The following is a 22,972-nucleotide window of genomic DNA, read 5'->3' on the forward strand; positions in this document are numbered from 1 at the left end:
TGGAATCACCAGGTGGGTAATGAGCATGTTATGATTACAATGTGTTTGCTACCTACTAATACAACTACTAATACTTATATTTCCGACTATGTTTTACATTATATTTAAGGATAAAATTACATAATTTGGAATTTATCAACATAGATCAATACTTGGAATACTTGTGAATAAAAGTTGATATACTGTAAACATTCAAACATAGATTCAGATACATAGAAGTGCAAATCAAAAATATCAACTACAATTAAGTACATTCAAAACAAAATGAAGACTAATAAAATAGTACAATAATGAAATGTAACCTTTACTGAGCCTCTGGAACTCACCAAAAATATGTTGAAATGTATTGATAATAATATAAAAGGTATCCGGATTATCGACATGCATTAGGTTGACAGGTACAAAAGATGAACATGGTCAAAAGGTAGACATGTAAAAATTAGACAGCACAAAAGGTTGAATGGTTCAAAAGGTCGACATGACAATGATCGACACAGGTTTTTATTATTATTTTTTAAACTTTACCATCCATGTGGACTACGATTGGGTATATTAACCTCTGCCGAGCTCAGTGATAGCTGAGCAAGGCACCTTGCCCGAAACGTGGTGAGCAATATGAGATGGTGTACACTAATAATAATAATAAGTTTTAGAAGGGCAAAAATGGGGGGGAAAAAACACAAAAAATACTTTTTTTTGTTGACCATTTCCATGTCGACCTTTTGATCCTGTTGACCTTTTCTAATGTCTACCTTTTACCTGTTGACATTTTGACCCTGTTAACCATTTGGGGTCAATCTATTGATTGTAGACCATTTTAATGTAGATCTATTAAACCAAACCCAATATAAAATGCTCTTGTTCAGGATTATTTACAAAATGACTCAGCACACGGTTCATTGCAGCCTGTGAAAGCATTGACTGTATAAATGGTGACACTTCCTCTTTAGATCTGCTTCCTGATCAAAGGAGCAACCTACTGATGTATCCTCATACATTATTGATACAGTCATGTTACTTGTTCCCTCGCGTACCAGGTCCCATGTGACTTTTCTAGCACTGGGTGTGTTTTTTGTGTCTTTTTACACAAAAAAATCCATCCAAGTCACAATGCAATGCCACTAGGATGCATCGGGAGACTGATGTCATTAATTCAATATGTATATTTGTGTATGACTGAGTCTGAATTTGTAAATGAATTGCTAGGAAGCAGCAGTCATGGATTATTTTCATGACCAGTTCTGGGGTGTAGTAGGGCATGCCGGGTGCCGGGCTCCTGGCGGCCAGCATACTGGTGCCGGAATCCCGACCGCCGGCATACCGACAGCTGGGCGAGCACAAATGAGCCCCTTGCGGGCTCGCTGCGCTCGCCACTCTATCTATTCTCCCTACAGTGGGGTCGTGGACCCCGAAGAGGGAGAAAAGATGTCGGTATGCCAGCTGTCGGTATTATGGCACTGGTATACTGTGCGCCGGGATCCCGACAGCCGGCAAACTGAAGACCACCCCCAGTTCTGTTGTGATACGGTATGTGTACAGACTCAGTGGGACACAGATAAACAAATGTTGCCTGCCAAATTAAACAGCACAGTCTCCTGGTGTAAAAACATGTAAAAAAAAGATGTCCAGTGCTAGCAGAGGTACGCGGGACTTGGTTCATTTGTGAAAGGTTTCTCGTGTCATATGGCATATTGAGTCTAGTTGTGCTGTATGAGTATATATCTGTAATGTGATTCCATTACCTCAAATTACAGCCTAAAAAAAAAATGTTAAGATCATCTTTTAAAAAGCTTATTAAAGCTTTAATAAAAAATATGTTAAAAAAAAACAAAACAGAATTTTGAGGTTATATCTCAAAATATGAATAAAATTATCAAACTTTTTTACCTTATTCGGTAACTATTGTATGTTTTAATTTAACCATATCATGGAGATAGAATTATTTTTGGATGCTATATTGCCTTATTCCATTATATTAACCCTGATATTGAGATATTACTGTATATGATAATGTAATCAAACACATATATTTTCATTGCTCTATATGCAAAGACTGAGAGCCTGCCAATAAAATAGTTTTCATTCAGTGAACACTGAAAAGAGCCCTAATATAAAAAATAATTTGTAAAATACAGCATTTCAACTGATTAATAACACTAACATCTTGTACTTGTGTAGACTTTTATGTTTTGGGCTCTTCTGTATGTCCATATGTTCATGGAATTGCCCATAAGTTACAAATGTAAAATATATTCTATTTTAGATCCCTCGCTCCCATATTGGAAGTTGGATTTTCAAAATACTAAATGCAACATCAATCATATTGTCATTACATCCCTAATAAGGCAACACTTTAAATAATTTAAGCAATTTTAAGGATTGTGTTGAACTTTTTTTTATCATTTTCTTTTAGTGCTACAGAATGGAATTCTATTGACCCGGCAGAGAGGAAACGCCTTTGCCAAACATCACTCGATGATGGAGAATTCTGGTAATTTCATAATTACATATTTCTTGTAAATGTATCTGTAATGTAAAATGGGCTGCTTACTTAGAAAATCCACTCTACAATTGAATTTTTATTACTGTTCCTCCTGAACACTTTGTGACATATTATGGACCAGCACTTTTTTTAGCAGTCTACTATCAGAATGTATCAAACAAATGTTGTACTGATGCAGTAAGTGATATTTTAAAAGCATGATAACAGCTGTCACTACAGTTTATATAATTAATGTACATGAAACTAATTAATATTGCAAACTTTAAATTTGTGCTTTCCCTCCTGCCCATACTTTAGGCATCCCACCTCCCACCCATACTTTTTACACACTAAAGGCATGGGGTGATAGAGGGACAAATACGTGGGATGACTGAGGGACAGACGCAGGGTGACAGAGGGGTATATATGTGGGTAACAGAGGGACATGTGCAAGGTGACAGAGGCATTCTGAACATATCCCCATCATACTGCTAACTGGGAGAATGTGAATTTATACTGTTTTGTTTTTGTTTTTTCAATGCAGCCTTGTAACATTTTTATATTTATATTTTTATATTAGGATGAAATTTGAGGATTTCAAGAGATATTTTGACAAAGTTGAAATTTGTAACCTTACTCCTGATGCCTTAGATGATGATATAGAGCACCAATGGGAGGTGGCAGCCCATGAAGGGAGCTGGATCAGAGGCTCTACTGCTGGCGGGTGCAGAAATTTTTTAGGTACCTACTTGTCATTCTTTTATACTGTAACTTGTATGTTCACTGTACAGTGACACTTTCTGGAATGAGGATTCAACGCCATTATCTTATTGTTTTGGAAAATGATGGTTGTTTAAAATAATCATGTGATTAACTATATAATGAAAGCTCTTTTTGCAATTTACTTTTTTGAGCACAAAGTAAATTTCCCACAGCCAGTAATTTTAATAATTTTTTTTTTCATTCCTGAATTTTGCTGTAATTATTTAGTATAATAAAAGCTTTCTACTTTGGCAACAAGGGAATCATTCTACACTCCTGCACTTCCCTTAACCAATAATTTCTTAAAAAACCATTAAACAGTGGTTTTTCAGATTGGAATGAGGATGATCTACTTTTATCGGGTCCCGAAAAACATGGAGTTTAGTTCCAGTTGAGGACCTTGGCTTATACTTAGGGTCTAACACCTATAGATAACTGTCTCTCTGCATTATCTCCCTTTGGCGTGCACTTGTGTCGAATGGATCACCCCTTTACTTGTTCTTTTCTTTCCTTTAAAAAAAAAAATTATTTCTTGCTTTTGGTTTTACGCTCTCTCCATTTCAACCAATTATAATTTTCCTTTCTCTTGCTTTCACTTTTCTCTTCTTTTTCCCTTCTTTTATCATACTGTAGATGATACTAGTGTTGTTTTATAGTTCCTGGCACTTCTCACATTCTATCTAGCTGATTTTTTTGGTTTTATTTCACCTTATGATCTTACAGTATGTTGTAATCCAGTCTGTTTAGACCATTTTTTTTCCATACTTAACTTGTACCCTATACCTACAGTGATTTGTTATGTTTTGTTTGTCCTTCTTGATAAATATATACTGGAACTTAAATTATGGTGCCATAATCTGGCTTTTTATGTGGGTTTATGATAAAAAAAAAACAATGCATTTGCATCCCTTACATACCAGCATGGTTTGTCCCATAACACTCGTAAAACATTTTGATTTACTGTACTACTAAAATATGAAGACAGAGGGACCGACATGCATATATTACATATCAGTATACAGTATGTATGTAATAGATCAGTTATATAGGCCATTAGTGTAATTTTTACATTATATGATTAAGATGAATGTTTAATGGAATTGTGTACTAATCAACTGACAACTAAAAAAAAAGTGTGTAGACAGTTCCTCCTCTGTGTGATAAATGATGCAACTACAAAGTTACCATACTATCTTCTGCAGGGCTAGCACCTCTCATCATGTTTAGAATTAGGGTGCGCAGTCCCAGGGCCGGTTCTAGACATTGTGGCGCCCAGGGCGAAAGTTTCCTTTGGCGACCCCCGACAAGTAAAACAGGGTTAGTGCGCATCATAGGCGTGTGGCAAGAAATAGAGGTGTGACTTCATGGGGAAGGGGCGTGGTCAGTTATGCCCCCTGTAGTTGTGCCCTCAGTAGTTGTGCCCCCAGTACTGTGCCCCCTGCAGCTGTGCCATCAGTAGTTGTGCCCCCAATACTGTGCCCCCTGTAGCTGTGCCCCTAATACTGTGACCCCTGTAGTTGTACCCTCAGTAATTGTGCCCCCAGTGCTGTGCCCACTGTGTAGCTGTGCCCTCAGTAGTTGTGCCCCCAGTAGCTGTGCTGCTTACCAATATAAATAAATAAATACTTACCATCCCCGCTCCTGCTTTCCGAACACTGCTGCCCTCCGTCTCCGGCCGCCGGCGCCGCTCCTCGGATCTATGGGAGAGAAGTAATGATGTCTCTCCCATAGCACCTCATAGACACTAGAGGTCAATTATGACCTCTAGCGTCTATGGCCGTTCACACAATGCCGTGCGGTGCGTGATGACGTCATCGCGCATGGCACGGCACTGGCACCAGTAGCGGATGTTGCCACGGTAGCGGCGCCCTCGGGGCAACGGTGCCCCGGGCAAAAGTCCTGCTTGCCCGTGGCAAGATCTGCTACTACGCAGTCCAGGTCCCCTACCCCCCCCCCCCCCCCCTCGCTTGCCCCATATGGGGATTGCTAGCTGGCAGCCCACGGACTCATTTCTGCAGACCTCCAAACATTTTTGATCTACCCTGAAGACATGCACTGGCTATATTGAATGACATTTATTTATTTTTTATACTGTACAACTACGATTGGAGGAGTAATGCTGCTTTGCAGTTCTGGCAGTCTAGGTTTGATTCCAGTCCTACTAGTGTGGAGTTTGTATGTTCTCTATGTTTGGGAGACGTATTCCTTACCTGTTTTCTTCCATCAGATCAAAAACATGTACTCATGTGATAGGGAAAGCCTTGGATGGAGATAAAGTACAAGTCAATCAGTTAGTAACTGCCATGTTCCAGGCAAAAATGACAGCAGCTGGTTGGCTGGTACGTAATCTCTGGCCACTTTATCTCCATCCGAGCTTAGTAAATAGACCCCATACCACATTCTGTTAGTAATATACAAGGTTTTGTCATCACAATTTCATTGCATTTTTCTCAACACATGTGTTGTTATATCCTCAATTTACAGTTGATGCCACTTTATCATGTTATCTTTCTTTCAAGAAACCTTTTGGACAAATCCACAAATTAAGCTGAGCCTTGAAGAGAAGGATGATGGCCACCACGAATGTACTTTCATTGCAGCATTGATGCAAAAGAATAGACGCAAGTTAAAAAAAGCAGGAGCTGATATGTTAACAATAGGATATACTATCTATCAGGTTAGATATATTGCATTTTCTAAAATTATATTACAGGTTGAGTATCCTATATCCAAATATTCCGAAATACGGAATATTCCGAAATACGGACTTTTTTGAGTGAGAGTGAGATAGTGAAAACTTTGTCTTCTGATAGCTCAATGTACACAAACTTTGTTTAATACACAAAGTTATTAAAAATATTGTATTAAATGACCTTCAGGCTGTGTGTATAAGGTGTATATGAAACATAAATGAATTGTGTGAATGTACACACACTTTGTTTAATGCACAAAGTTATAAAAAATATTGGCTAAAATGACCTTCAGGCTGTGTGTATAAGGTGTATATGAAACATAAATGCATTCTGTGCTTAGATTTAGGTCCCATCACCATGATATCTCATTATGGTATGCAATTATTCCAAAATACGGAAAAATCCCATATCCAAAATACCTCTGGTCCCAAGCATTTTGGATAAGGGAGACTCAACCTGTATATATTATTATATACATAATTTACAAATAAATTACTATATTTTCCCAGTACTTATGTACACTTATCTGAACATAATGTTCTACTTCAAAGTAGTTTTGTAGACAGAGATGAGCACAGTCAGTGTCATTGTGTAATGTTATGCCAGTTGGGTTAGGAAGGACAGGTGCAAAGTCCAGCAATACAATCTTTGTGTTCTGCTTTACATACACCTTTCTTTAAAATGGCCATTCCAAGCTGTATTTGTAAATCATGCATTTACCAAAATGAACATTCTATAGTTAGAGCTGACGACAGTGTCAATTTATTCTACTGGTCTGGCAAAAAAAAAAATGGCAGAGGCAAATTCATAGGGACCATTTAGGGCCAAGTTCTGAGAAAGAAATTTGAAAATACCACGGATACAGTATCCTGACTGTTGGGATCCTCGCAGTCGAAATACCAATGCCGGAATTCAGGCAGTCAGAATCCTGATCTCGAACACAGTGTGGCCCCTCATGGGCTTGCTACGCTCGCCACGCTTTGGGCCCGGTGGCAACACACTAATCTGTTCCCCCTCAGGTGGTGAAGTGGACCTCCACCCAAGTGGAGATTCCGGAATCCCAACCGCTGGTATTTCAACGGGTGCCGGGATTTCGGTGTTGGTATTTCAACCACTGGGATTCCAACAGTCTGGAAATTAACTGCGTCCCAATACCACCACAAATGCAGAATTATGTGAAGGAACATTCTGTTCTGAAAACATTTTGCTCACCTCCAGTAGTGGTTTACAAAGATTCTGATTTTTATTTCTCCACCAAGAATTTTGTGTTTTGAGCCTTCAAAACTTAAATATGTATCAAATACAAAAATATTTTCTAATACCTCTATAATATTCATCTTGTTAAATTTATAGTAGTTTCCTTTCCCTACTAGAATTGTATATAGTTATACCAAATCATGCGTTTCTAAATGCCTTATTCTCCCATGGAATATACTGTTAGGCTGTGTACACATTAGTACGATGTGTGCCCTATTTATACAATTTCCCGACATATGAGATCGGGCATACACACTATACAATTAAACAATAAGATAAGATAAAATCTACATCTCTGACCTTATCTCCCTTTACACTCCCACCCGTCCTCTTCGCTCTGCTAATGCACACCGACTCTCCTGCCTACGGATTACTTCCTCCCACTCCTACCTCCAAGATTTTTCACGTGCTGCACCACTTCTCTGGAATTCCCTACCTCTCCCCCTCAGACTCTCCACCTCTCTACAAAACTTCAAACGGGCTCTCAAGACCCACTTCTCCACCAAACCCAGCTCATCCTAACCCTCTGTTCCACGCTCTCTATGCACCCCATCTGTGTCACCCCTGTCTGTCTACCCCTCCCCTTTAGAATGTGAGCTCTCACGAGCAGGGCCCTCTTCCCTCATGTGCTTATCCTTTTTCTTACTTTAATAATCTTCAACTGCACCAAATCCAGCAGTCTTCTGCCACCTGATACTTATTCCAGTGTCGATGTTTATTTACCCTGTACTTGTCCTATACTGTCATCAACTGTAAGTTGCTGTTTTCCTGTTTGATTATTTGTTTATGTACTCTGTAATTGGGCGCTGCGGAACCCTTGTGGCGCCATATGAATAAAGGATAATAATAATAATAATAATAATCTCCTATATATTAGCCCTGTGACTCTGTGCCTGCATTTCTAACGCTGGGCGGAGTCACAGGCACAGATCTGGGTGGCTGGATGCAGGCCAGGAACAGTCCGCTCCCTCGGTCCGCCCATCCCCACCCAGTCCCCTCCCTATCTCCGCCCAGTCCCCTCTTTCCCTCCTCCCCGTACACTTCCTGCACCCTGGTGAGTTGTGACACTGCAGCCGGTGAGTCTTGCTAGACAGTGCGGCTGAGAATGCTGTGGACGACCTCGGCCTGCCGCACCCGCCCCCCTCCCACCCGCGGCACCCACAGCCTCCACAATATACCCCCCCCACCCGCGGCACATGCCCTGCGCCACCCCGCTCCCTCCCACCCGCAGCGCCCCTCGCCCACCCGCGGCACTCCCTCCCCCACCCGCGGCAGACGCCCCTCCCCCACCCGCGGCACTCCCGCCCCCTCCCCCACCCATTGCACCCACATCTGCAGCACCCCCCGCCCCTCCCCCACCCGCGGCACTCCCGCCCCCTCTCCCACCTGAATAACCCACACCTGAAGCACCCCCCACCCGCGGCACTCCCGCCCCTCCAGCACCCGCGGCAGACGCCCCTCCCCCACGCACGGCACTCTCGCTCCCTCCCCCACCCATTGCACCCACACCTGAAGCACCCCCCACGCCTCCCCCACCCGCGCCACTCCCGCCCCTCCAGCACCCGCGGTACATGCCCCTCCCCCACCCACGGCACTCCCGCCCCCTCCCCCACCCGTAGCACCCACACCTGCAGCACCCCATCCCCCACCCGCGGCACCCCCCGCCCCTCCCCCACCCGTGGCACCCACACCACCGACCACATCTGTCCTCCACCCACGGTACACGCCCCTCCCCCACCCTCACCACTCCCGCCCCCTTCCCCACCCGTAGCACCCTCAAACCCCGGCACCCCCGCCCCTCCCTCACCCGCGGAGCCCTCGCCCCTCTCCCGCCCCCATACCCACCTCTCCCCACGCTACACCCTCCACCCCACCCCTACCCGCGGCTCCCCCACCTGCGACACCCACAGTATCCACCACATCTGCCCCCAACGTCGGCACTCCCACCCCCCTCCCCCACCCGTACCACCCACACCCGCAGCACCCCCCGCCCCTCCCCCACCCGTGGCACTCGCGCCCCCACCCGTAGCACCCCCCGCCCCCTCCCCACATCTATCCCCCACCCCGGCACACGCTCCTCTCCCACCCGAGGCACTCCCACCCCCTCCCCCACCCGTATAACCCACAACCCGCAAAACCCCTGCCCCTCCCCCACCCGCAGCACCCCCGCACCTCCCCCACCCCCATACCCATCTCTCCGCCCCACTACACCCCTGCACCCTCCACCCCACCCACCCCTACCCCACCCCATACCCACCTCTCCCCCCCGCACCTCCCCCGCCCACGACACCCACAGCATCCACCACATCTGCCCCCCACTCGCACCACACGCCCACCCCCGCCCGCTGCACCCCCTACCCCACCCGCACCACCCCCGCACTTCCCCCACCCTGCTACACCCCCGCACCCTACACCCCACCCGCCCCTCCCCAACATGCAGCACCCACAGCATCCACCACATCAGCACCCACCCGCGGCACACGCTCCTCCCCCGTGCGCTGCACTCCTGCCCACCCCTAGCACCCCCCACACCTCCCTCACCCCCATACCCACCTCTCCCCCCCCCGCTAAAACCCCCACACCCTCCACCCCACCCACGGCACACGCCCCTCCCCCACCTGCAGCACTCCCGCCCCCTCCCCCACCCATAGCACCCACAACCCGCGGCTCCCCTGCAGCCACCCCTCCTCCACCCGCAGCACTTCTAGAACCCAACCTCACCCCCCCTGCAACCCCACCTCCCCAAACACACTCCCACTACATCGCCCCTCCCCCACGCACACCACCTCCAGACCCCCTCCTTCATCCACAGCCCCCCCCGCACCCACCCCTCCCCCACCAACAGCATCTACACTCCCCTTCCACACCCACACCTCCCCCACCCGCACCCCCTCCCCCATCCGCGCCCCCTCCCAGAGCTGGATTAAGGCATCAGGGGGCCCGGGGTACTTAAGACAGGGGGGCCCTAAGGTGTAAATGTAAAATTCTAATACATACATATATATATATACACGCTGTATCATTTGAACTAAGGGGAGTATCGGGTAGTATGGGTTAATTACCTATTTCATATATTCATACACACACACACACATATATATTACACATATATACATATATACACATATATACATACATATGGGTTGGTCTGATATGCCGGCGGTATCCCAATGATGAAAATCCTGATAGGGACAAGGTAAGTATATTTACCTTTCCCCAATGCCCCGCTAACCCTTCCTTCCCGCAGTCTAAAGCTAACCCTCCCCCACCTCTGCAGCCTAACCATAACCATCCCCAGGTGTGCCTAAACCTAACCTTCCCTTCACGCAGCCTAAACCTAAACACACACCCCCACCCACAGCCTAACCATAACTCTCCCCGGGGGTGCCTAAACTAAACCTAACCTCCCCGAAGCCTAAACCTAGCCACCCCTCCTCAGCCTGACCCTAACGCCTCCCCCCACCACCATAGATTACTCGTTCAGGTTTCCAGTGGTTGGGGTTCCAAGCACTGCCAGGATCCTGACCTGATCCATTACATATATATATATATATATATACAGACAGAGACATCCGGCACTCTGATAAATGGAAAAAATGCCTGGGTGCCCTCCAAATGATCATATAAACGATTATCCTTCCCAACCTGTGGCTCAGGTATTATGCGGCGAAGGAAAGCAGGCGGCACTCCAAGGACTTGTGTGACAACTTGTATTCAAAGCATAGTGACAAAAATGAAAAACAGTGGTACAGGTATCTTACTACGACGTTTCAAGGCATAGCAGCCTTTTCATCAGGTAAGTGACCCTGGTGCTGTTCGTTTTTTGTTTCTTTCACAGCACCAGGGTCACTTACCTGATGAAAAGGCTGCTATGCCTTGAAACGTCGTAGTAAGATACCTGTATCACTGTTTTTCATTTTTGTCACTATGCTTTGAATACAAGTTGTCACACAAGTCCTTGGAGTGCCGCCTGCTTTCCTTCGCCGCATAATACCTGAGCCACAGGTTGGGAAGGATAATCGTTTATATATATATATATATATATACACACACACACACACTGGAAAGTTGACAGGCACTCCCTTACCATAAGTTAATTGACCAGGTGCCATCCAACAATAATAGAACTTCTGAAGCACAGGTAACGACATTCACAGGTCCTGCGAGACCCTGTCCTTTAGAAGTGATAGATAGATAGATAGATAGATAGATAGATAGATAGATAGATAGATAGATAGATAGATAGATAGATAGATAGATAAAATTCAGAGCCTGACTTAAAATTTAAAGCATAACTTAAAAAAAAAAAAATCCTGACTTACAAACCTAAGAGGAGAGTGTGAATGTGCCTCTCCTTCTCTGCAGTGCACCCCGCCAGCACTAATCCCCACGCTGCCAGGGAACTTCCATCCAGAGGGTGCAGCTTGACTTACGCTTATTGGGCAGCTGCAGGGGCAAACGCAGGCTTTACTGGGGGGGTTTCCATGTTGCACACATATGCACATTACACACACACACACACACACACACACACACACACACACATTGTACACGCATACATGGCACACCATGCTTACTGAATTTCTAGCTGCCCAGACACATACGTTGTACACCACATATATACACATTGTACACACAGCACCACAGACATAAACATTGCACACACATACATAGCACACCACACACACATATTGCACACACAGTATACCCCAAACAAACATAGCACACCATACTCCTACACATTGCACATACACATATACATAGCACACTATACATGTACATAGTACACCACACACACATACACATTGAACACACAGCACACCACACATACATTGCACACAAATACATAGCACACCACACACACATATACATAGCACAGCATATACAGATATTCTCACCATGTGCATTGCACACATGCATACATAGTACCACATACACAGTAACCACATAGCACACATACAAAATAAAGCTGTCACCATTTATTAAAGATCGCCTCCCACTCTCCCCCATTCCCCTTCCACCGCGAGACACACACCTGTCTCCACATGGCAGAGCGGCTCCGGAAGACACAACCCCGGGTCAGCAGGTCTCACACTGGAACTGCCTAGGAGGGGCTGACGCTGCAGCTCCCCCTACAGTCAGCTATCCTCTTTGTCAGTGTGATGAGCAGGCAGCTGCGCGTTCCTGACACAGCTGCCTGCGCTCTACATTGTCTCGTACCATTCCGTCCCCCAAAAGAATCATCAGTGAGGATGGGTCGGCCCCTGCGTGCGCGGCGCTGAGCCATCGCTCACTTCGCTCAGTAATCTCTGCAGTGGGCAGGGGAGCGCAATGCCCCGTAGTGCAGTGCCGCTGATCAGATCGGATTAGAGATCTGATCTCCGGCGAGTGGAGGGGGGCCCTTTTCTGACAGGGGGGCCCGGGGTACTTACCCCCGGAACCCCCCTGTTAATCCGGCTCTGCCCCCTCCACACCTACCCCTCCCCCACCCACAGCACCTCTGCACCCTTTCCGCCATCCGTGCCACTGCACCCACCCGCAACACCTCTGGACCCCCTCCCACACCCACACCTCCACCACACGTAGCACCTCGGACACCATCTGCAGCTGCTACAAGTGATTCCCTGAATCAGGGTGATCAGCTGCACGGATAGGCACCTCCACCTCACTGAACCCACCCTCTTTCCAAACACCCCACACACACACTGAATTTCTGTGAGTATAGATGCCACCAGTGGACATTGGATTAATTAAAAAAAGTAATAGTGTGGCCATTATGTGTCTAAGCGACACTGCTACCTGTGGCCATTGTGTATAAGTGGCACTGCTACCTGTGGGCACTGTGTGTATAAGTGGCGCTGCTACCTGTGGGCACTGTGTGTATACGCGGCTCTGCTACCAGTGGCCATTGTGTGTATAAATGACACTGCTACCTGTCGCCATTGTGTGTATAAGTGGTGCTGATACCTGTGGCCATTGTGTGTATAAGTGACACTGCTACCAGTGGCCATTGTGTGTATAAGCGGTGCTGCTAAAAGTGGCCATTGTGTGTATAAGTGGTGCTGCTACCTGTGGCCATTGTATGTATAAGCGACTCAGCTAGCTGTGGCCACTGTGTGTATAAGCGCCTCTGTTACCTATGGGAATTGTGTGTAGAAGTGGCACTGCTACCGGGGGCCATTGTGTGTATAAGCAACACTGCTACCTGTGCTCATTGTGTATATAAACTGCTTTGCTACCTGTGGACACGTTGTGTATAAACGTCTCTGTTACCTGTGGGCACTGTGTGTATAAGCGGCTCTGCTACCTGTGGCCACTATGTGTATAAGCGTCTCTGCTACCTGTGGGCGCTGTGTGTATAAGCGGCTCTGCTACCTGTGGGCACTGTGTGTATAAGCGGCTCTGCTGCCTGTGGGCGCTGTGTGTATAAGCGGCTCTGCTGCCTGTGGGCGCTGTGTGTATAAGCGGCTCTGCTACCATTGGGTATTGTGTGTATAAGCTGCCCTGCTACCTCTGGCCACTGTGTGGATACGTGGCTCTGATACCTGTGGCCACTGTGTGTATAAGCTGCGTTGCTACCTGTGGGCGCTGTGTGTATAAGCTGTGCTGCTACCTGTGGGCCCTGTGTGTATAAGCGGCTCTGCTACCTGTGGGTATTGTGTGTATAAGCGGCTCTGCTACCTGTGAGTATTGTGTGTATAAGCTGGCCTGCTACCTCTGGCCACTGTGTGGATACGCGGCTCCGTTACCTGTGTCCATTGTGTGTATAAGCGGCTCAGCTACCTGTGTCCATTGTGTGTATATGCGGCTCTGATACCTGTGGCCACTGTGTGTATAAGCTGCGCTACATACACTAGCAGTATATACTACACTATGTTATTCATTGTGCCCTGCGGCCACTCTTCACGCCCTCACAAAGGGCTACGCCCCCTTGACAATCGCACGCCCTTCCTCCTTGCAATATTTACCCAATAGCATAAACTTTTGTGAAGGTAATACTCCATATAATAACAATTATAGCACAGCTGAAGCCCGTGCAGGGGTTAACAGGTCGTAGCCTCTTGCAACGCTATTTTCTGTCTAACACATTCCCTCTCTTTTATCCTCTCCCTACCACCCTGCCTCTCCCTATCCTTTACCCATCGCGCAGCGTTTTTTTTGTACATTCCTTTTCTCCCCCCCTACACCTGTCTACCTTTTCTCAACCGGAACCCATTTCTGTATGCCCTCTATACTGCCCTGCATTTCTGGTTCTGTTATCTACCGGCCTGCGTATGTTCAAAGGCGTGCAGGGGTTAACGGGGCGTAGCCCCTAACGACGTTGTGAAGAGCGCCCGTAGGGCGCGATGAATCACCTAGTAATAATAATAATAATAAAAGGATATCTTATGGGGCTGGAGTTTTTTTTAAGGGAGCACAAACACAAGAAGGAGGAGGAGGGTCCAGGCTGATGTCAACGCCCTAAAATCCTATGGTTGTATGTACACACTACAAAAAAGATCATGATATTGCACCATCAAGACTGTATGCCAGTCAGATGGTGGATGTCCACGGGAGCACGCATCATATGATAAATCGTTTGTACACACTATGTAATATTGTATGCAATCATACAATATCAGCAATATTGTATGCAATATCTCATAGTGTGTATGCAACTTAAAACTTTTCTATGTAGTAAGTTGTGGAAACTGCTGGGTTGGTCTTAGGGTGTCATTCATACCCAAACACAGCCGCTTGTCTGTACGTAGCAGCTGCATTCGGGTAGTCTGTGCATACGCAGAGGGCCGCAGTGTGCATGCTATACTCTCTCGTGTCAGCAAGGTGATTGACAATGATGGCCATCAGGGGGCGGTGACACAGCATTTTGCTGACAGGCTAGGCTCAATGGTGGTGGGCTGGAAGTGTTTTTTGATTAAAAAAATGGCGGCGGACTGCGTGACAGTGTAGCCAGGCTGCGCTGCCAGGGGTCAACCATAATTCTATGTAATATAATAATGTCCTTAATACTGTCATTTCACTGCGCTGGCCCGTGACCAACCTTCCTTATGCCTTCTCCTTTATGACTGCACATATTGTGCCTCTTTTTAATAATTGACATCTTGTCTACTATACATATTTAAGACATGGCTCTATTCAGCTTTCTGAATATAGTAAGCCTGTAAGTTGGTGTTTCAAACTGAAAAAAAGCAGAGCTTAACCTGTATTCATATGCAAGGGCATAACCAGAACATTGTAGGCCCCATAGCAACATATTGAAGAAGCCCCTCTCCCAATGCTTCTAGAGAGACACCTCCCCACAGCAGTTATTATTTATGCACCATAATAGTGCCCTAGTTTATTTTATGAACCATTGTAGCTCCCTAGTTTACATGATGTCACATTGTAGAGCTGCCAGTACACATTATGCCACACAGTATCCCCAATTCACATTATGTCATACAGTGTCCCCAGTTCATATTATGCCACATTACACTGCCCCCTGTTCATACTGTGCCACATTACAGTGCCCCAATTCATATTATGCCACACTATAGTGCCTCTATTTCATATTGTGCAACAATAAAGTGTCCCAGTTCTTACTATGTAACATTATAGTGCCCTCCACATTACAATGAGCAGATCAGATTATGACACATTACAGTGCCCTTCAGTTCATATTGTGCCACATTACAGTAGCCTCCACTTCAAATTATTGCTACATTACAGTGTATCCTTACCACAGGGGCGCTTTAAGAGAGGAGGATGCCCATGTGCTTCCTCTTCCGTTCAGGCCCCCTCCTCTCTGCAGGCAGCGCTGGAGAGTCTGAGCACTAGAGTGCAGAACACCATGAAAATGGAGCCATTTTCATTGTGATTCCACAGTGCTGCTGATGTCGGCGCAGGACTCCGGAGGGGTAATAGCAGACACTCGGTATAGCAGACACAATTCTCGGTATAGCAGACACTATTTGTACATGGGTGAGTAATTGGCTTGATAACAGGGAACAGCGAGTGGTGATTAATGGGATGTTTTCCACCTGGGCTAAAGTAATAAGTGGAATACCGCAAGGTTCTGTGCTGGGGCCACTATAATTTAATATATTTATTAATGATTTAGGAGAAGGACTAGAAAGCACGTGTACATTTTTGCAGACAATACAAAAATCTGTAGGGTAATCAAGTCAGATGTGGATGTGGAGTCTCTTCAGAGTGATTTATTTAAACTGGAAGTTTGGGCAATGAAATGGTGTATGAGGTTTAATGTGGAAAAATGTAAAGTTATGCACTTTGGGACTAAGAATAAAAATGCAACCTACCAATTAAATGGGGAAAATTAAGGGGAAACTGTATTAGAAAAGGATTTGGGGTTGTTCATTGATAGTAGATTAGCGGCAACATACAATGTCAAAGTGCAGCAACAAAGGCAAATGAGGTGTTAGCATGCACTAAAAGGGGAATTGAGACTAGGGATGAGAGCGTAATCCTACCACTGTACAAATCGTTGGTACGGCTGCATCTTGAGTATTGTGTACAGTTCTGGGCACCCCACTATACAAGAGACATGTTAGAACTTGAAAAGGTTCAGAGGTGAGCTACCAAATTGATTAAGGGGTTGGAGACACTGGACTATGAAAAGAGGCTTTCTAGGTTAGATATGTTTACGACTAAGAGGAGATATGATTAATATTTACAAATATATAAAGGGGCAATATGCGGAGCTATCATGTGATTTGTTTACTAAGAGACCTCTACACAAAACGTACGGACACCCGCTAAGGCTTGAGGAGAGGAAATTTCGTACTCAGCGCAGGAAGGGATTCTTCACTGTAAGGGCAATATGAATATGGAATACACTGCAAGAGAAGGTTGTAATGGCGGACTCAGTCAATGCGTTTAAAAATGGGTTAGACCAATTCCTAATGGAAAAAGACATACGAGGATATAGCCTTTTACCTAAACAGAATAGGGAAAGCAATATAATTCAGGTTGCACTCGATGGACTACTAGTCTTTTTTCAACCTCACCGACTATGTTCCTATGTAAGTATTAATAAAATGGGTGCAGTGTGTGCAGTGGAGCCTCTGGACCCAGGGGCCAGTGTGCACCGCACACACTGCACCTATTATAGATATGCCAGTGCCTTACCATTATAACATCCAGTACACACACTTATCACTGAAAAGGTAATGTCACACAATTCTGTCTGGGAAATGGATCTGACCCAATTGCTTAGCAAGCAAATCTGGGAAATTTGTGAGCAACTTTATAACCTGGGTCCAGGCCCCTAAGCCTCTTGGCCACATAGCAATGGCACCCCTTGCACTCACTATAGTTACGCCCATATTCATATATATCAAATATCGCTAATTCCTACCAATATAATACAGTTTTCATCAATGCTGCTATTTCCTATGATAGCAGAACCTGCAAAGTTAGTCACATAGATGTGACCATCTTTAACTCAGAAGCTTGCACCAGGCCTTTTAGTAGCTCAAAGATATGCATCCTAAATAGCTTACCTTCAGTGTTGGACTGGGGCATGAAGGTCCCACCGGGGGAATGCAATGGTAGGGGCCCATGTTTAGGGGTGTGGCCATTCTCCAGAGAGGGTGTGTCTAGCCTTCACAGAGGCTTGGCTAACCATTAGAGAGTGCATGGTCTGGGCCCCTTGATATATTTATATAGTAAATACTGCTAGTCCATGCATGATAATGTACCAGATTAATAACAGCAATGCACTGTAGAAAATACACCATAGTCCTGTGCAGCATAAGGTAACACATGTGATGTATAATTATTTATTTATTTTTATTATTTATTAACAGTTTCTTATATAGCGCAGCATATTCCGTTGCGCTTTACAATTAGAACAACAGTAATAGAACAAAACTGGGTAAAAACAGACAGACAGAGGTGGGAAGGCCCTGCTCGCAAGCTTACAATCTATAGGGAAATAGGCATAGATACACAAGGATTGATGCTAACTATTGCATAATGGTCCACCAGATTGCTAGGTTCTTAATGGGTTGTATGATGATACCCCACAAAGTTATCCAAGTGTCAGGAGGGTGTGAGACTAAAGAAAGACAAGATATGTGATGTTATGAATACTCTACAGAGGATGTAATTAGATAGGGAAGCACTGAAGGTTATGTGGGTGGGTCTGGAATTTGATAGGCTTGTCTGAAGAGGTGAGTTTTCAGGGAACATTTAAAGGTTTGGAGACTAGAGGCGAGTCTTACTGTGCGTGGGAGGGCATTCCACAGAGTGGGTGAAGCCCGGATAAAGTCCTGTAATTTTGAGTGTGAACAAGTAATGCGTGTGGATGAGAGACGTAGATCTTGTGCAGAGCGGAGAGGTCGGGTAGGGAGATATTTTGAGATGAGTGAAGAGATGTATGTTGGTGCAGTTTGGTTAATAGCCCTGTATGTGAGTAAAAGTATTTTATATTTAATACGGTAGAATACCGGTAACCAATGGAGGGACTGACAGAGCGGATCTGCAGACGATGAACGTCTGGCAAGGAAGATTAGCCTCGCAGCTGCATTCAAAATGGATTGTAGTGGTGAGAGCCTATGTTTGGGAAGACCGGTCAGGAGACTATTACAATAATCAATGCGGGAGACAATGAGAGCATGGATTAGAGTTTTTGCTGTGTCTTGTGTAAGATAAGGGCGTATTTTGGATATGTTTCTTAGATGTATGTAACATGATCTTGAGACAGATTGAATGTGGGTAACAAAGGACAGTTCAGAGTCAAGAATGACACCTAGGCAGCGAGCTTGTGGGGTAGGGGTGATTGCAGAATTCTCAACAGTGATAGAGATATCAGGTTGGAAACTACTATTGGCCGGTGGAAATATAATTAATTCTGTTTTGGAAATATTAAGTTTGAGGTGGCGAGATGTCATCCAAGATGAAATGGCAGAAAGGCATTCAGTGACACGGCCCAATACAGATGGTGACAAATCAGGGGAGGATAGGTAGATTTGAGTATCATCCGCATACAGATGGTACTGAAATCCGAAAGAGTTGATTAGTTTGCCAAGAGATGTGGTATAGATAGAGAAAAGCAGAGGACCTAGGACTGAGCCTTGCGGTACTCCAACTGAGAGAGGTAGCGAAGGAGAGGTGGAATCAGAGAAACGAACACTGAAGGAGCGATTAGATAGGTAGGATGAGAACCAAGAAAGGGCTGTGTCCTGAATACCTAGGGAATGTAGTGTTTGTATGAGAAGAGAGTGGTCAACAGTGTCAAAAGCAGCAGAGAGATCAAGGAGAATAAGGAGAGAGAAATGTCCTTTAGATTTAGCAGTGACCAAATCATTCACTACCTTAGTCAGTGCTGTCTCTGTGGAGTGTTGGGCATGAAATCCTGACTGAAGTGGGTCCAGTAGGCTGTGTGAGTTAAGAAAGTGTGTGAGGCGAGTGTAGGCAAGTCTCTCCAGTAGCTTGGAGGGGCATGGGAGCTGAGAGATGGGACGGTAGTTAGAGAGAGAGTTCGGGTCAGAGTTTTGTTTTTTCAGAATGGGAGTAATCACTGCATGCTTGTATAGAGAAGGAAAGATACCAGTAGACAGGGAGAGATTACAGATTTTCGTTAAGGTTGGGATGAGCACAGTAGACAGAGCTTTACTAATTTGTGAGGGTATAGAGTCAAGGGGAGAGGTATTAGAGTAGGCAGATGAAAAGAGTGCAGATACTTCATCTTCATTTGTAGGATCAAAAGAAGAGAAGGTGTTAGAGGGTTCAGGCAGGGAATTGAGCAGGTCACTTGCTGTGGAAGAGCATACCATTTAATTTCGGATCTTGTCAATCTTGTCCTTGAAATAGGAAGCAAGATCTTGCGCACTGACAGTGGCTGGTGGGTTAGGTGAGGGAGGGACAAGAAGTGATTTTAAAAAGTCGCTTGGGGTTAGAGGCTTGAGCAGAGATGAGAGATTGAAAATATGTTTGTTTGGCAGTGTCCAGAGCAGTACGATAAGAGTGGTAGGTGGTCTTATATGTGAGAAAGTCACTTGAACTACGAGATTTACGCCACTGGCGTTCAACTTTTCGTGAGAGTTTTTGTAAGTGTCTAGTGTATTTAGAGTGCCTATTTAGAGTGCCACGGTTGACATCTAAGTCTACGTGGAGTGTGATGGGTAGCTGGAGCCACTTCATCAAGTGCTGTTACTAGAGTTTGGTTAAGGTGTGACACAGCAGTCTCTGGAGAGGTGAATGTAGAAATTGGTGAAAGCAGTGGTTGCAGAGAGGTAGATAGTTGTTGAAAATTAATAGCGTTAATATTTCTGCGGGTAAGAGGTGTCCTTGTAGACTTTAGGGACATGGAGTTTGAAGTAATGGAGGAGAGCATGCATGTGATAAGGTTGTGATCTGAGAGAGGGAAAGGAGTGTTAGTGAGTTCAGAAACAGAGCATAGTCTGGTGAATACAAGATCAAGGCAGTGGCCCTCCTGATGAGTAGGGGAGTCAGTCCATTGGGAGAGGCCAAGAGAGGAGGTTAGAGAGAGTAGTTTAGAGGCATGGGGAGATTGTGGACTGTCAATAGAGAGATTGATATCACCCATAATGATGGTGGAGATGTCAGAGGATAGAAAGTGAGGGAGCCATGCACAAAAATCTTCCAGAAACTTTTTGGGTTGCCCAGGTGGGCAATAGATAGCTGCAACACGCAGAGAGAAAGGGGTGAAAATCCTAATAGAGTGTACTTTAAAGGATGTAAATGTGAGTGAGGGAACAGGTGGTAAAACAATGTGCGTGTAACATTTGGATAGTAATATTCCAACACCCCCTCCTTTGATGTTACCAGGCCTGGGGGTGTGTGTGAAGTGGAGGCCACCATGTGACAGTGCTGCAGGGGAGGCAGTGTCTGATTGTGTGAGCCAGGTTTCTGTTATAGCCAGCATATTGAATTTTTTTGCTATGAAAAGGTCATGAATAGCTGTTAATTTGTTGCAAACAGAGCGTGCATTCCATAAAGCACATTTTAGTGACTTGGAGGTAGATGGGAGACAAGTGATGTTGATAAGGTTTGTTGATTTTATATTCTGTTGTGAATCAGCTGAATGTGAGCGTGGTATGTGGATGGGACCTGGATTTGGGGATATGTCACCAGCTAGTAGAAGCAGAAGAAGAGAGAGATAGGTATAGTTGGGGGAGGTGTGTGATAGTTTCTTATGGTGACAGGTAGAGGATGCGACAGTTAGTGTACATAGATAGGTTAAAAGCTCATGAGTGTTAATAAGAGGGGAGTGGATTAATTCAAGTGCACCTTGATCCCTAGAGGGGAAGGGGGGGGGGCAGGCAGTGGGGCCCACCGGTGGTTTCCCCTGTACTCCTGTGGGCCAGTCCAACACTGCTTACCTTAGTATATGTCTACATCAATATTGGACGTATGTCTAAGGGGTTTGGTGGGCTTACATCTCTATGCTCTTTCTTTACTGAACTTGTGTGCTAGGGGTGCTATTTGCTAAAGGGCGACACTTGGACTTGGTTTTATAATTGTCAGTCTGAAATTTCCTAGTTAAAACAAGCTATTTCCAATGTACTGTATGCCATCTTAAGTGGAGTATGGATTTCCTACATGGTAAACATGTATAAATAATTACAAATAAAATGTCATAGCTCATGGCTTGTTTTACTGTTGTCTTATTGTATATTCAGCTGCCAATCGCCAAATGAGGGCTTAAAATCAAACAATGAAAATTATAAAATAGAGATGGTAGTGGCCATAACTGTTATGGCTAGGGGCGCCCTGACCTGTCAATCTGCCCCTGGTCCTGGGTTGGTTTTCTTCTGGGCAGCAAAATAATGGCATATTTATCATGTTTTGGAATGTTACTATTTTATTTATCATGGTATTGTGCTTATGACTTACAGTGTCCTGGTGCAGAGTCACAGGTGACAAAAGATTTCTTCAAATTTAATGGATCTAAAGCAAGAAGCAAGACTTACATTAACTTAAGAGAAATCTCCCAGAGATTCAGGCTTCCACCTGGTGAATACATGCTAGTCCCTACAACATTTGAACCTCATCAAGAGGCCGACTTTTGCCTCAGAATATTCTCGGAGAAGAAAGCAACGATTAAGTAAGGAATTTCTACAGATTCATTAAAGCTGAGGCTTAATAATTAAAAGTTCTCCAATAATTCAAAACTTAAGGTGTTTTAAATTCTACGTAAAAATATTAGAGATGAGCGGGTTCAGTTCACAGAGAACTAAACCCCCTCCCCCCCGAATATCCCGTTCCGAGCCCAGATCCAAGTCCTGCTCAGAACTTCCTGCCAGACTCGTAAACCAGAATAAGGCAAAACATCATCATCCCGCTGTCAGATTCTTGAGGGTTTTGGATACCATATAAACAGGCGCACATTGCCGCCATTTTCACTCCGGACTTGGAGAGTAAGGGAGACAGACCTCTGTCTCTCTCTGTGGGTGGTGGCATCGGATGGGGTTAGTGTGTGCTCTGTAGGGGTGCTGCTGCAGTCACTGTGGTGTACCTGTGCTGTGTTAGGGGTGCTGTCCTGGCTGTCACTGGTGTTTCATGTGCTGTACATGGGTGTAGCTGTCCTGTATGCTGTGAAATATAGGGGTGCTGCTGTTAAAATAACATTACACTGGCCCTGTATGCTGTAAAAATTCAGGGGTGCAGTTGTTAAAAATTAAAAGCACACTGTTCCTGTATGCTGTAAAAATATATGGGTGATGCTGTTAAAATAACATTACACTGGCTCTGTATGCTGTAAAAATTCAGGGGTGCAGTTGTTAAAAATGAAAAGCACACTGGTCCTGTA

The 22,972-nt window shown here is 45.1% G+C and overlaps 1 protein-coding gene across 1 annotated transcript in view; it reads left to right on the forward strand.

Annotated features, from left to right (window-relative positions):
• Positions 1–22,972, forward strand: part of CAPN9 (calpain 9) — a 283,180-nt gene that overhangs the window by 176,080 nt on the left and 84,128 nt on the right. Inside the window, exons 8-11 of the mRNA XM_063917552.1 lie at positions 2,414–2,491; positions 3,063–3,223; positions 5,764–5,921; positions 22,059–22,267. Coding sequence (XP_063773622.1) covers positions 2,414–2,491; positions 3,063–3,223; positions 5,764–5,921; positions 22,059–22,267 — 606 coding nt within the window. The remainder of the gene's footprint in view (positions 1–2,413; positions 2,492–3,062; positions 3,224–5,763; positions 5,922–22,058; positions 22,268–22,972) is intronic.

This window comes from Pseudophryne corroboree, chromosome 4, assembly GCF_028390025.1.
Source record: "Pseudophryne corroboree isolate aPseCor3 chromosome 4, aPseCor3.hap2, whole genome shotgun sequence".
Lineage (NCBI taxonomy): Eukaryota > Metazoa > Chordata > Amphibia > Anura > Myobatrachidae > Pseudophryne > Pseudophryne corroboree.